At 26.5% G+C, this 15,469-nt stretch overlaps 5 protein-coding genes across 5 annotated transcripts; 2 read left to right on the top strand and 3 right to left on the bottom strand.

The window, feature by feature from the left end:
• The first annotated feature begins 397 nt into the window (after positions 1-397).
• DICPUDRAFT_91044 (uncharacterized protein) lies at positions 398-2,338 on the top strand. The gene has a single exon (XM_003283173.1). It carries the CDS (start codon positions 483-485, stop codon positions 2,301-2,303), a length of 1,821 nt encoding a protein of 606 aa, XP_003283221.1. The 5' UTR covers positions 398-482; the 3' UTR covers positions 2,304-2,338.
• A 148-nt stretch (positions 2,339-2,486) lies between these two features.
• Positions 2,487-8,359, bottom strand: DICPUDRAFT_146808 (uncharacterized protein; the record flags this gene model as incomplete). The annotated part of the gene is made up of 7 exons (XM_003283122.1): positions 2,487-3,091; positions 3,158-5,479; positions 5,544-5,873; positions 5,943-6,373; positions 7,506-7,679; positions 7,815-8,174; positions 8,334-8,359. The coding sequence occupies 7 exons, from the start codon at positions 8,357-8,359 to the stop codon at positions 2,487-2,489; spliced, it is 4,248 nt and encodes a 1,415-aa protein (XP_003283170.1).
• Positions 8,360-8,687: 328 nt separating this feature from the next.
• On the bottom strand, positions 8,688-11,455 carry DICPUDRAFT_25438 (uncharacterized protein; the record flags this gene model as incomplete). The annotated part of the gene is made up of 3 exons (XM_003283121.1): positions 8,688-10,780; positions 10,846-10,925; positions 11,001-11,455. 3 exons carry the CDS (start codon positions 11,453-11,455, stop codon positions 8,688-8,690), a joined length of 2,628 nt encoding a protein of 875 aa, XP_003283169.1.
• Positions 11,456-12,567: 1,112 nt separating this feature from the next.
• Positions 12,568-14,602, top strand: DICPUDRAFT_52087 (uncharacterized protein; the record flags this gene model as incomplete). The annotated part of the gene is made up of 2 exons (XM_003283172.1): positions 12,568-13,096; positions 13,189-14,602. Exons 1-2 carry the CDS (start codon positions 12,813-12,815, stop codon positions 14,600-14,602), a joined length of 1,698 nt encoding a protein of 565 aa, XP_003283220.1. The 5' UTR covers positions 12,568-12,812.
• A 45-nt stretch (positions 14,603-14,647) lies between these two features.
• On the bottom strand, positions 14,648-15,106 carry DICPUDRAFT_25457 (uncharacterized protein; the record flags this gene model as incomplete). The annotated part of the gene is made up of 1 exon (XM_003283120.1): positions 14,648-15,106. The coding sequence occupies one exon, from the start codon at positions 15,104-15,106 to the stop codon at positions 14,648-14,650; it is 459 nt and encodes a 152-aa protein (XP_003283168.1).
• Between the last annotated feature and the right edge of the window lie 363 nt (positions 15,107-15,469).

Below are 15,469 nucleotides of genomic sequence, written 5' to 3'. Positions count from 1 at the left end.
TTTTTTTTTATTTTTTTATTTTTTTATTTTTTTATTTATTTTTTATTTATTTTTAAAATTATTAATAATTAACTACAATCATTTAGACTTTTTTATAAGGTTTTTTTTAAAATCGTTTTTGGTTATAAAGGTGTTTTTTATCATGTAGATAATTTAAAATAGTTTTATATTGTTTCAAACATCATTTTTTTTTATATATACACAAAGTAAGAAATAGAAATCTAAAATAACAATACATGACAAAATTACTATTATTGGTAAGTATAAAATGATAATTGTTTTTTTTTACTTTCAAATATTTAATAAAATAAAAAAAATATTAAATTTTTATTTGTAAAATAATAATATTATATTTATGAATAAAAAAAAAAAACAAAACAAAAAAAACAAAACAATTCATATTTAAAGGAAAAGAATATTTTTATTTTTTATCTTTTTATAATTATAGTTATTATTATTTTTAGTAATAATAAAAGTATAAAATGAAACTAATAATAATATTATTATTTTTAGTGTTCATTAGTTTTATAGAATCAAAAAGATTAAACAGAAATCAAATAGCATTGGATGTCAGCGATGTAAAGTTTGTTCAAACACATGTCATACCATCTGAGGGGGCTTCGTGGACAATAAAAAACAAAACCTATGTTTTAAAGTTGGTTCAGAATCGTGATACTCTATTAATGGCAAAGTTTGATAATTCAAATAATAACAACAGTTTTATAATAGCAAGGATTTGGAATGGAGACGACCAAGTTGGAACAGTTGACATGAATTTACCAAGCGATTTACCACCAACCGAAGATGATGGACCAAAGTTTTCAACTATACATCATAGTGCACTTATTCCAGGCAAGTGGATAAAGAACAAATTGAAAATTCAATTTGAAGATTCGAAGCAACCAAATTCTAAATCTATAGTAACCGAACCAAATGTTGGTCAGGAAAGAACATTGGTTCTCTGGACTCTTCCACTTTATTTCTTTGGAGCAAATGATACAAATACACAACCATTTTCAAAGATTAGACAGGTTGATGAAAATGTAATAGCAGAGTTGATTCAAAAATGGTCACTCACAGATATCATCTCACAAAACCACCCACTTGGAAAGATTAGTTGGCCATATTTAATAATGCCACCAAGAAACGGTAATCCAGGTATGAAAATAACCAATTCAGATCAAAAGAGCGATGGCTATGCAATTATGAGTGTTGTTTTGTCTATTTTAGCTGGCATCAGAAAAGCTTGGGGCGAAGGATCATCTTCCAATCAAATTTACTCACCTCTTTTACATTTAAATAAAAATGGAAAATATGCAGATCCTTATGGAGGATTGGGTAGTGTTGGTGGCGGTGTTGGAGTGGGTGATTTCGCCTATACTGGTATTTTTATTCATGAACAAGGTCATTGCTTTGGACTTCACCATGCTGGTGAACAATATAATAAAGGCGATTACCCATATATCAAAGGAAGTTTAAAGGGTTCACCATATTCTGGATGGGGTTTTGATACCGATAAAAACGAATTTCTCTCTATCTATGTCCCAAAAAGTGCAAGTAGTTATAGAAATTGTCAAAAGAATATGGTTATGTCTGATGATGGCAAATATTGTATCAAACAATCAGTTATGCAGGGTGGTGCTGGTGGTCAATCAAGTAAATATAGATTTTCAATGTTTGCAGATTTTGAAATGACCACATTACAATCATATTTTGAAAATGCTTTATATTTTAATCAAAATAGAAATGTATACAGCAGATTCAATACCACAACCAACGAATATTACGATTATATACCATTAACTAAAGAGAAGGGATTGTATGGGGTTAATGATGGTTCACCTATCGAAAGAGATGTTAAAGTTTACACAATTGTTTTTACATATAGCACCGTTTCCAATGAACTATCGCAATTTTATCCAATTTTTAAATCAACAGGCAATTTAATGAAGTATTTTGACCCAACCAATAAAACAGATATTTCAAATGTCATACCCAACACTTCAAAATTCCCATGGTATTGTCACGGCAGTGGTTGCGATTATACAATAAGAATTACATATAGTGATGGTTCATTAAATCATATTTTATGGCAAGAGGGAAAAAGAAAATGGTGGAGCCCAACAAAAGATAATTTTAAAAACGGTTTAAATGATCCAAATAGTGGTGATAGCTTTTTACTTGGTGTTTTTAACATTAAGGATAATAATAAAGAAATTTCAAAACTAGAACTTTTAGATACACCATTTGGTTGGCAAGGAATACCAAAGGATGTAAATGTTTTAATTTCAAAAGATTTATAATAAAAATTTAAACAAAAAGTTTTTTTAAGAAAAGTAAAATAAATAATATTTTTATTATATTATTATATTATATTATTTTATTATATTGTTTTGTTGTATATTGTTTTATTATATTGTTATATTATATTGTTTTATTATTATATTATTATATATTATATTATTATTTGTATTAATATTTTTTAATTAAAAAAAAGATAAAAGGAAATCTAATATATTTTTTGGATTGATATATTCCCAAATGATTTTTAATAATGGTGGTTGGGCTACAATTTGGTATTTTTGTGATTCTGATTTTAGTGTTAAGATTTCATCGTTCATTTGATTGATTTTGGTGTCTGAGGTCTTTTTATCAGATTCTAGAGTGCTAACAAGTGAAACAAATTTCTTTTTCTCTGATTCTAATTGAGTGACCTTCTCAATTAAGGTTTTTTGATAATCTTGATCTTCACCCTTCTTAGTGATAATGGTTTCTAACTCTTTTAATTTTTCCATAATTTCATTGTTTTTTTTCTCTAACATTTGAATTTTTTCATCCTTGTTTTTTAATTCATTATTTTTTTTTAAAATTTCTTCATCTTTAATTTTAATTAAATTGTTATTATTTATTTCTTGTTGGTATTGTTCAAGTTGTTGTTGGTATTGCTGCTCGTGATTATTTGTTGAGGGTGATTTTGTAAATTTATAAACTAAGCTCTTGTACTCTAATTTTCTATTTAAAAAGGAAAGGTCATCATTGAGTCTAAAGCCTGTTGAATGCAATAGATATGACATTGTATTCTCAAATAAACCTGATAAAAAAAAAGGTAAGTAAACATATTTGGAAAAATTAAAATATAGCTATAATAAATAGTTACTCATTTCTACTAGATGGTTATATGATGTATTAATATCGCTTGCTTCCTTTTGGTATTCTTGACTATTGTAACCATAAAGATCATTAAAGAACTTCATAGAGTATTTTTTGTGAATGCCTAGTTTTTCAAATGTTGGGAAATCTGAATAAATTCCAAGTGTATCTAAGTAGGTTCTACGTTGAATTAATCTATCTTGATATGATGGTGTGTTGATAAAGTAAACTAATGAGACTAGTAATAATAATAAGGAGAAAAGCATATAAAATGATTTTGGAATACGTTTTCTCTGGTTCGATTCTAAAAATTGTTGTTGTTGTTGTGGTAGTGGTTCTTCTTGGTTTTCAGATGATATTAATATTGTATTGATATTTTCATTTGAAGGGTTTATGGATGTAGTTGCGATTGATGATTGTATAACTGGATCACTATTGTTATTATCTTGAATAAAACCATTATCATTACTATTTATAATGTTGCTATTTGAATCGTTTGAGTTTGGATTATCTTCATCATCCTTTTCAATTTTAGAGAAGCCAAAATCATCATTATCGCCAATGTTTTCATTATTATCAGAATTTTCATTTTCATCTTTTTGTTCTTGCTCTTTTTGAGGTTTACTATCATTTTCAAAATCATTTGCACCAAACTGATCAATTTCTATATCTTCATTTGGAGACTGGGGATCATCATCATGTTCAATGGAGGATTTATTAAATTCGCCAATGTTTCCATTATTGCCAGTATTTTCATTTTCATCTTTTTGAGGTTCACTATCATTTTCAAAATCATTTGCATCAAGCTGATCAATTTCTTTATTTTTATTTGAAGTTGTAGATTGAGATTCATCATCTTCAATAAATGTAAAGCCAACGGTTGATAATGATTTAGATGTAACCACTGAGGAAATGGATATTTCATCATCATTTTCTTGATGTTCTTGAAGAACTTGTTCAATTTGAATTTGTTCTTGGTTTTGTACAACTTGGTTTAGATCTTCACCTACAATATTATTTGGTAAATCTTCTATTTTATTGCTATCATTATTATAATTATGACCATTGCTATTTTCACTTATTTCTTGCTCTACTGGTTCCTTTTCGCTATCTAATATTTTTCCTCCATCGACACTACTTGAAAGTGATAAAAATTGATCACTAAAGAAGCTGAGGGTTGGTGAAGCTGTATTGTTGTTATTTGAGCTTTCATCGATATTATTCTTATCACTTTTATAATTATTGTCAAAGGTTCTTGGGGAGATATTGGGTGAGGTTGTGATATAGGAGGTTGAAACTTTTAAATTTAAATGAATGCTACTATTTACGCTATTGTTGTTATTGCTCGAATAAAAGTTATTTATACTACTATGACTATTATTAAATTGATCAATTTCGGATTCATTAAATAGTGGCTGAATTTTAAATCTATTTAGTGAGCTATTATTTTCATTTCCAGATTCATCATCAGAACTTTTATCGCTGTCGTGATGAATACTACCGTTAACTATAATATCATGAATATATTCATCTGGACCATTATCTATGGGGTCGTCTAAATCTGTAATCTTTATTGAGTCATGACTTGAATTATTTGGGTTTTCATCAAGATCTTCAATATTGATATTATTATTATTTTTATTACTATTATTGTTATTATTATTTGCATTATTTTCATCAACTTTGAATTCTTCGATATTATCATCAAATATTTTTGCTTGGTCAAGTTGAATTTTGCTAAAATATAAATCATCAAGATTGCTTGATGATTTCTCTTGTAGTTCTTTTTTGAGACCTTCAATTTCTTGATCTTTTGTGATAATTGTTGCATCCTTTTCATTTGATTCTTTACGAAGTCTTTCCAATTCTTTGGATAGTTTGATAATATACTCTTCCAATTCACGGTAGGTAATTTTTTTGTTAACTTTGGCGACATTTTCAATACTTTTAGCACGAGTACCAAATTGGAGTGTTGAAATAGTTTCATGTTCATTGTTACGACTTGGTGAACAATTGATAATAAGAGATGTTTTTGAATTACCACCAAGTGAATCTTGTAAAACTCTTGTTAATTTACTGTCTCTATATGGAATATACGGTGCACCTGTGGTTAATGCATTGATAACTTTGCCTAATGCTGATAACGATAAATTTATATTCTTTGCCTCTTGCATTCTGTCACCCTCTGCGCCTGTTTTGTGTGCTCTTTCACTACCAGCCAAATCGACTAAAAATAATTTTGATATCTTTGAGGATTCCGCAGATAAATTTTGTTGAGATAGTTCAATCATTAATACTGAATGACTTCTTGAACTTGCGGCGCTCATTTCTAAAAAAAAAAGGTATTAATATTTTACTTATTATACTACTTTTTATATTTAAATAAAACTTACTTGTTGCTGCGATGGCTCTATTTCTATTTGAGGCATTAAGGAAATCATAAGCTTCCTCCACTGAGGTAATAACTTTTTCAGTAATACCTTCGACATAGATACCATTTTGTTTATGCTCTCTTATAGATAAATTATTTCTTTCTCCATCATACAGGTCATAGAGCTTTTCGTTATACAGCTCCAATGCAGAAATCTTCAAACAAAATGCTATTGATAATGTTGTATCTAATCCCCTCAAACTCTTGATCCCTTCAAAGATTTTCTCAATAACTCTTGGAATTATACCATGTAAGCTTGGAGCTGGGTCGCCAACCATTGTAAATGTTTTGCCTATTAAAAATATGGTTTGTTAGAATAAATTCAGTAATTATTTTAGAACTATATTACTTTATTACATACCACTTGCAGTTTGACCATATGCCATGATTGTACCATGATAACCATTTAAAAAATCATTTATAATTGGTTCAGCAACATCTTGAAATACTTGGAGTTGGGTGCTTTCACAGTTGAAAATACGGTCAAATGTAAATGGTTGACCATTGGCTCTAATTGATATTGAATTACTATTATGAAAAAATACAATTGATCTTTCGTTTCTACTGATTTCTAATTCTGTTAATGGTCTTACCCTACATACTACTCTAATGGCTGCTTTTACCGCTACTGGTGGAGTTGGGGCTACTAAATTATTGTCATTATTACTATTATTATTATTATTTACATTCCCACTATTACCATTACCAGTATTATGACTATCGTTATCTTCTTTCAACTTTTCATTTTCATTCTCTTCCATTATATCAATATTTTTATTAAAAGCTAAATATCTAAGGTTTTAAAATTTTATTTATTTATTATTCTATTGTTATACTGTATTATTAATATTATATGGATGTGAAGTTTTATTATATACAAAATAAAGAGAAATATGATTAAGATTTTTTTTTATTTTTTATTTTTTTTTCTTTTTTATTAAAAAAAAAATAATAATAAATTTATTATTTATGTAAAAAATGTGTGGGAGTTAAGTTGTTTTATTATTTTAAAATTATAATAAATAAAATAAAATTTAATTTATTTTTGTTGAGAGTGTGTTTGGGTGGTGTTTGGGTGTGTTAAAATACAAATTTATATAATTAAATATATAATTTAAACACACAACAATATTATAGGAATTAATTATAAATATAAAATAATTATTTATTTATACAGTTTTATTTGTGTGTTTTGTATTGGAATTAAATATAAATATATTAAAAAAAAATAATTTTTTTTTTTTTTATTTTTTTTTTTTATTTTTTTTTTTTCAATTTGAGCGGTTTGGGCGTATTTGTGGCTTTTTTGGGCTTTTTATTTTGAATAATTTAAACAATACTTATTTTTAAATTTAAATTATACTTAAAAATAAAAAACAATGGGTTTTACTTTAATTCCTTTATTTTTCCAAATTTGATACAATTATATCCATATAAAACAATATATTATTCAAAAAAAAAAAAATAAAAAAATAAAAAGTGTGTTGTGTTAAAGATAAAAAAAAAGATAAATACAAAAATGGATTAATGAAATTTCATTGTAAATTGATAGATAGATAATTTATTTTTATATTGATTTAATTTTAATTAAAAATTTAATTAAAATCGGAGTTAAACAAATTTTTTTTTTCGAATTTCTTGTTCCAAAAAAAAATGGCATCGGTTTTTTTTTTTGTTTTTTTTTATTTATAATCTACATTTTATTTTATTTTATTTATTTTATTTTATTTTATATATTATTATATTTTATTTATTCTACATAAATTAATAAAGGTTCTATTTTGCTGATGTATTGATTGTTATTATAATTTATTTCTTCAAAACTAATAAATGTTTTGATTTTATTACTGCAAATTATAAAAAAAGAAAAAAAAAGGTTAGTGGTGGTAATTTTAAAAATTGAGTTTAAAATTTGTGAAATTACTTACAGTAAATACCAACTGCTAAAGCAACACTACCAAATACACTGGTTGCTAAACCTTTATAAAATTGAGATTTGCTGGTTGAAAGAATATCTCTTGATTTGATGTCACCATTGGTATCAAAAATAACTTGAAGGTATTTAACATTTTTATTTTTTAAATCACTGTACCAATAGCTTCATTGATATATAATAAAATAAAAAATTAATATAAATAATAATACAACCATAATAAAACAATGATGATGATGATATACTGTTTAAACTGTATATTTTAAAATAATATAAAAAAAAAAAAAATAAAATACATACGTTACTTTAACATCACCATTACTTAAAACCATAGAGTGTGGTGGTGAGAAAGTTGGTTTAAATAAATTTAATGAATAACCAAAATAAGAGCTGTCATCTTCAAAACCACCTGGGGACCAGAGGACACCATTTACACCATGGATTACTTGATCAACCCAATAGAGACTGATTCTTTCTTTATCTTCTTTATCGAAATCTTTCCAACCCATTTCTCTTAATACAATACCGCTATATGATTCAGCATTGTACTCTTTACCTTTGAATGAAAATAAACATGTTTCTAAATTTGGGTTAAGTTTACTTTGTACACTTCTTTTAATTTGTTTAAATCCTTCTGGGAAAGCAAGTGAACCATTAGCTCTATTATTAAAATAAAAAGAAGATCACATTTTTGAAAAAAATAAAAATAAAATTCGAAACATAAAAAAAAAAAAAAAAAAAAAAAAAAAAAAATCGAAAAATCAATAAATAATTGGATTATTTTAAAAGTGTTAAAACAATATTATTTTTATTACTTACTTTCTTAATTTTGTTGGAGTATTCATTTTCTTTATCTTTTTATAATTTGGATATAAAAAAAATAACAATAAAAAACTTTTTTTTTGTTTTTTTTTTTATAAATTTTTTCAATTTTTTAAAAATTTTTTTTATAATTTTTTTATAATTAATTTTTTCATCCAAATTTCTAAAAAGATTTTTTTTTTCAGATATTATGGTGTTTTTTTTGCAACACACACTATCGTAATAATGATCACCAAACTAAAAATAAATGATTATGTACCAAACAACTATGTGACAAAATTTTTATTTTTTTATTTATTTTTTTACCCAATGTTTTGATTATTTTTATTACTTTTATTATTTTTATTATTTTTATTTTTTTCCAAGATTTTTTAATTTGATTGCTAAATTTAGTCTACTTAAACGATTACGATAAAGTATGATGACTGCAATAACTATTAGGGATACACCAACGACTGGTACAGCTACAGCGACTGGTATTAGCCATTTTTTTGACGATGGGCATTCATCTCTAAATTCATTTGATACAAGAACTGAAAAGTCAGGATCTAATTTACAATATTTCACACAATGTGGTAGGTTAATTGCAATAGTTAAAGATTGATCAGTTTTATTGGCAATTTCACTAGTTATAAAAGTTGAACGATCGTCGGCCTCAGCACGATCAAGGAATCTACCAGTTAGAATTTTAGCATCTTTTTTGATTGTAATGTAGTTTAGGTTTGATGAAGATCCATTTTCGTTATTTGCAGAGTTGATATCGATAGTTTTATCATTACATTCATTATCTGGGTTGTCAATATTTTCTACTGATGATTCTAATAATAGTTTTAATGTATTTAAGTTACTTGTAAATTGGTAGTTTGAAATTAATACTGTTATTTTAATTGAGCCTGATGAAACTTTAAAGTCAATTCCTGCAAATGTAAATATTTTACTCTTTTCTACTTCTTCAACCAAGTATATTATTGTTGATTGATTGGACTGAATTGATTGGGTGAAGTTATATAGTAAATTACCATCTGGAGTTCTTGTGGTTGTAATGTTGGACCATTTATTTTTTAAATCAATCGAAGATACAATATTTCCACCTATACCAACTTCAATTAGAGATATAATTGATATATTATATTTTGTTTTTTGATTATTTAAATTAATTAAACCTGTATCGTCATCTACTGTTGTGTTGGTTGGGGGTTGATTATTATTATTTATTTTAGAACAATCTGCACCATCAAAATTTTCATTACATAGGCAATACCCTGTCATTTTGTTACATACACCACCTTTGTTTTTTTCGTTGCAATCATTCAAACATTTAGTTGATGAAGGTTGATATTTATATATTGATGGATTGAACCAGTAGATAGATGGGTTGGTAATATTAACCGATTGCAAACCAGTTCCAGCTTGAGCTGTGCAAATAATTGTAGTTTCATTAATTAGTGAGATTGGTGTACATTCTTTTCCCCCTATAAATACTTTGGTTTGAGTACTCTCAGATTTTAATCCAAACCAACCACTGAACAATGCATTACCACCATCCTCGGAACTGGGGTCTACTGATGCTACATAGATTGATGGTACAGCACAGTTGGGTCCTTGATATCCATAAAAACCTTTTTTACATTCACAAGTTGCTGTCGAATAGTTACATTTACCATTTCCACCACATAAAGGATCGGGACAGGAGCTACAAGATGGTGAGGGGTTTAAAACATCATCACAAACACAAATACCTGTTTGGTTATTGCATTTACCTCTATTTCCGCATATTTGATTGTTATCGATTGCTAATTGACATTCTAAGTATGGGGTTTGGCAATCGTTTCCTTGGAATCCTTCATCGCAAATACATTGGCCAATTTCGGTGTTACAATATGCATTATCCATACATGGGTATGCACAAAGAATAATTATATTTTCTTGTTCTGGGTTTAATGAGATTTGGGTAGAGTAGCTGCCAACATTAATGAATGTTTTAATATTTGAATGTTTGGTATCGACAATTGAAACGGAGCATGTTATTTTGTCAAATGTTGTAGAACTAACTATACATGGCTCTTTCCCAATCATGATAGAAACAGTGGTTTTATCATATGTAAAGTATGAACCAATAATTGTTACATCTTTTCCAAACCATAAAACAGTATTGGGTCTTGGTGGGGATGGGTTTAAAGGTAGTTTGAATGTTAATGAATTTAAATAAACTGAATAGGTTATTGAAATGATTTGGGGTGCGAATTTATTTGAATCTGTGAGTGATGCTTTTAAAGATATTTGAGAGTTTGGTTTTAATACAGCCATTGAAATTAACTCCATATTTTCACCCGAAAATGTAACAAAACTGTTTAAATTGTCTCCCCCTAAGTCATATCCATCGATGATAAAAGTATAAACATCTGCTTCAACTTTATAGGTCATGTTATATGGAATGGTTGTGGCTTTGGTGAAAAACAATAGTGTTAGGATTTTATTAAAAATTTTTTTTTAAAGAAATGGTACTTACTGCATGGTAAAGGGTCATAATTTGAAAAATAATTTCCATTAAAATCATTTTTAAGTATATTAAAAAAGCATGTAAAACATCTATATTAATAAAATTTAAATTAGTAGTCGAGATTTTTTTAAAATAATGTCATTATGACTATATATGATTCTTACGTTGGAATTTCCCCACTTATCTTATTGTTTGTTAAAACAAGTTTTTTTAAATTACAGTAACTTCTATCTATATTTCCAGTTATTTCGTTATTGTTTAAATCAATATATAATAATGATGTGTCTGGGTTTAATGGAGGAAGAGTCCCAGAGATGGTATTGTTAGTTAAATAAAGACTTGTAAGTGAGTCGAAAATTCTATAATTAATCTGTTTCAAATATGATCCATTTAGAATTAGGGTTTTTAATTTATTACCAAGGATTAATGGGAGTTCGCCATTCAAATGAAATTTTCTATCTGGTGTTATAATTGATAGTGTATTAGTTGATCCTAAATTACTTAAATCTATAATGGATGTGGGCGAGATAAATGGACAATTAAAATATCTAAAGAAAATTTTAGTATAGTTTTGATAACTTTTATAGTGTTGTTTATACTTACATTGAGCTTGAATCATCAGAGTTCAAATTACCAAGATTTGATGGGAAATCGAATATGTTTGTATAAGGTTCTATACAATTTAATTTAAATGTTATGGTGTTTTTAATAGTGGCAATATTTTGATTAATTGAAACTTTGTCATTTTTTGGCATCTAATATTAATCTTTGATTATTAGTATTTAAATTGATTGATTTTTTATTGTAAAGAATGATACTTACAATATTTAAACAGATGTATGTAGATTTGACCTTACTAAAGCTTGGAAAATTATTTGAGGCAATATCAATTTTTTCCGCTATCCAATATGCATCTAAATCATTTTCAAATGATAACCCAAATGGTTTCAAAAGTGAAAATGGTGTTTCAATCGAATATTTACTTTTTATAAGAAAACGAGTATATTAGTATAGTTTCTAGAAATATGAAAATATAAATAATTAATAAAACATACAAACTAGTTACATCTATAAGATTTGAGAATTTTATAACTGAGTTTCCTTCTTCTATAACTGTTAAATCTACATTTTTTATTTTTACAGGTGATGTTAGTGGTGTTCTTGAGTTGGTTGTTGTGAAGTACATTGTTTGCAACAAACTATTATAACTTTTTGTTATTAAATCTGGAAAAGGTGTCACAATATTATTTAGTGATAGAACAGATAATGATTGAAAGCATGATATCATCGAAGAGGACACTAGATTAAGTGACGTCTGTGTTAAAAATATTTGATCTATTGTATTTGAACTGCATCTTACACCTTGAGTGGAACAGAAATCATATAAACCATGTGCATCTCCTGGTACATTTTCTTTTGGTATAATATTGTTGACCAGACCTGACATACAATAAAAGTCAGATGATATTAAACCCCCAATTATTACTTGCCCATTTATATAAAAATTTTGATTATTACAAAATATTAATACTAAAAATATAATTAAAAGAGTTTTCATTAATTTATATTATCATAAATGGTTTTTTTACAAATTAATTGAAAAATTATTTTAAAAAAATCTTTTTTTTTTTAATAAAAAATTAATTTTTTAGAAATATTTTTTTTTAATTTATATAATACCAATTTGTTTTGATTAACATTTTAAAAATATAATAATAGTTGATAAAATAAGAAAATAATATACCATTTAAAAATAGAAATAAAAATGAAAAAAAAATGAATATTAAAAATATACTCAACTACCAAAATGGCAAAAAAAAATATAAAAACACACACTATAGTGGTAATTATATTTATTTATTTTTTTATTTTTTTTTTTTATTTTTTTTTTTTTTTTTCAAGTTATTCATTTATTATATTAAAACTCTTTATTAAAAATATACAAATTATTAAAAGTGTTAGAGGAGTCAAATGAAATGGAGTTAAAGGAAAGGGAATCGCCAAACTTAAATGGAGCTTCTGCTGGGAATGAATGTGAAAGTTGTATAGAAAAAAAAGAGTATGATGGGTATGTCTATGGTGGTGACGAGACCCATTTTCCCCCAGCAATAAAATATATTTTGGTGAGCGAAATCTGTGAAAGGTACTCATATTATAGCATGCGTGGGATACTTGTCAACTATTTAATCAACTTTATGGGCTATTCGAATAGTAGAGCATCGGCTATTGGCCACAGTCTGAATTCATGTGCTTATTTTTTGTAAGTATAATTTTTTTAAAATAATGGTAGAATTAACAATTATAAAAATTAATAGTTTATTTATATTTTAATTTTTTATTTTTTAATATTAGTACTTTGTTAGGTGCATATTGTGCAGATGGTAAATTGGGAAAGTTTAAAACTATTTTATATTTTAGTATACTTTATAGCATTGGTGGGGCAATATTGGCAATTACTTCAATACCTGGGGTGGTTGGTGATGACCCTAGTGATAGAAAACCATATGGTATTATATTCGCATTATCTCTCATTGCTATAGGTACAGGTGGAATGAAACCTGTCGTCTCTACATTTTGTGGTGACCAATTTGGACCCCACCAAAAGAAACTATTGACAAATTTATTTCAAATAATATATTGGTGTGGTAATTTAGGGGGATTCATTTCATCATTTCTATCTCCAATACTCAGAACAAATGTTGGTTATTGGTGTGCATTTTCTATACCTGCAACAATATTGGCGATTTCAGTTGTCATCTTTTTCTCAGGCCATAAAAAGTATGTTAAAAGAGCACCCCAGGGAAATATTATATCAGAAGTATTGGGTGCTATTGTTTGTGGGATAAAAGAAACATTCAAAAAGAAAGTAACCGAAAGAAACACTTACAACGATTGCGAATATCAAGACAGTTGGATAGACAGAGCTAAAATCAAATACAGCATGAAGACAATAATGGAGATTAAAATGTCCCTTAGAGTTATAGTTATTTTTGTACCATTAACCTTTTTTTTTGCTCTCTTTGATCAAATTAGTACAAGATGGGTCGTACAGGCAAATTCAATGGATAGAAAGATTGGATCAATTACAATAGACTCTGAAATCATTGGTGCAATGAACCCACTGTTAGTATTAATGTTTGTTCCACTCTTTGAATATGGAATATACCGTCCTTTGCAGAAAACAAGTTTCAATTATACACCTCTTCGAAAAATTGGAACTGGTATTATACTATCTGTTTTGTCATTCTTTTTAGCAGGTGCAATTCAAATGATAATGGATCGTCATGAACCTAATACAGTTCATATATCCCTTCAAATACCTCAATACATTCTTTTAACCGCTGCAGAAGTGTTAATTCTCATTACTGGTATCGAGTTTGCCTATTCAAACTCACCTAAATCAATGAAAGCAATCATAGTGGCAGGTTGGCTAATGACTATAGCAATTGGAAATTTAATAGATGCTTTTATCATTGGATTAATTCATTTACCAGAGTATCAACTATGTTTCCTTTTTGGTTCAATAATGTTTTTATTTCTTTTTGTTTTTATTATAATAGCATATAATTTCAAACCTATAGATCTAGAACAATATTACAATAATGATATTGACAATAATGATAATAACAACAACAACAACAACAACAACAATAATAATAATAATAATGACAGCATAGATGATGGCAATATAGATAATTTCGACATTGATAACTGTAGTGATAGTAACTATATTATCAGTAACAGTATAGAAAATTTAAATAAATAAAAAAGTAAATTTACAAATAATTTGTTTATTTTTTTTATTTTTTTTTTATTGGTTTTTTAATTTTTCAATAATTTTTAAAGATTCCTCGATGTGGGAGGATGCATTTAATAAACTAGAGTGAATATGTGCAATATTATGATTCTTATCTATAATATATGTTGTTCTACCTGGTAAAAACAAAGCTGTTTTTTCTACACCATATTCTTTTGCCAATTGACCATCTTTATCGGTTAATAATGTAAATGGTAAGCTATATTTGGATGTAAACTGAGAATGGCTAGCAGAGCTATCTTGACTAACACCAATAACATTTGCACCAGCCTCAATAAACTTTTGATATTTGTCTCTAAATTCACATGCTTGTTTAGTACAGACCGAACTATCATCCTTTGGATAAAAGTACAATACAACGATTCCTGAGAATTGGCTTAAACTAACATCTTTACCATCTTTATCTTTACATGTAAACTCTGGTGCTTTATCTCCAACTTTTAATTTTGTCATTATATATTATATATTGTATTTTATTATTTTTATAATTTTGTTTTTTAATTTATAGTTTTTCTAATTTTTTTTTTTTCAATTTTATTTCTACAATTTATATAAAATTCATTTTTTATATAGATATTTGAATAATTTAATTAAATTTAAAATGGGAAGATTTTTTTTTTTTTTTTTTTTTTTCGAAAAATCAATAAAAAACTTTTTTTAATTTATTTTTTTTTAAATTTAATTTGATGATTTCATTATGGATTTACCATTCGAAAATATATTTAGAATCAATTTGGTTCCATAATCAGTGTTTATTGGGATATAAGTAAATAGAAGATTTTTGGTAATGGTTAGTTCAAATAATCTTTAGATTTT

Source organism: Dictyostelium purpureum (assembly GCF_000190715.1).
Source record: "Dictyostelium purpureum unplaced genomic scaffold DICPUscaffold_4, whole genome shotgun sequence".
In the NCBI taxonomy this organism is placed as follows: Eukaryota; Evosea; class Eumycetozoa; order Dictyosteliales; family Dictyosteliaceae; genus Dictyostelium; species Dictyostelium purpureum.
Note: the sequence above shows the minus strand (reverse complement) of the source record. Positions and strands in the feature narration are given on the sequence as shown.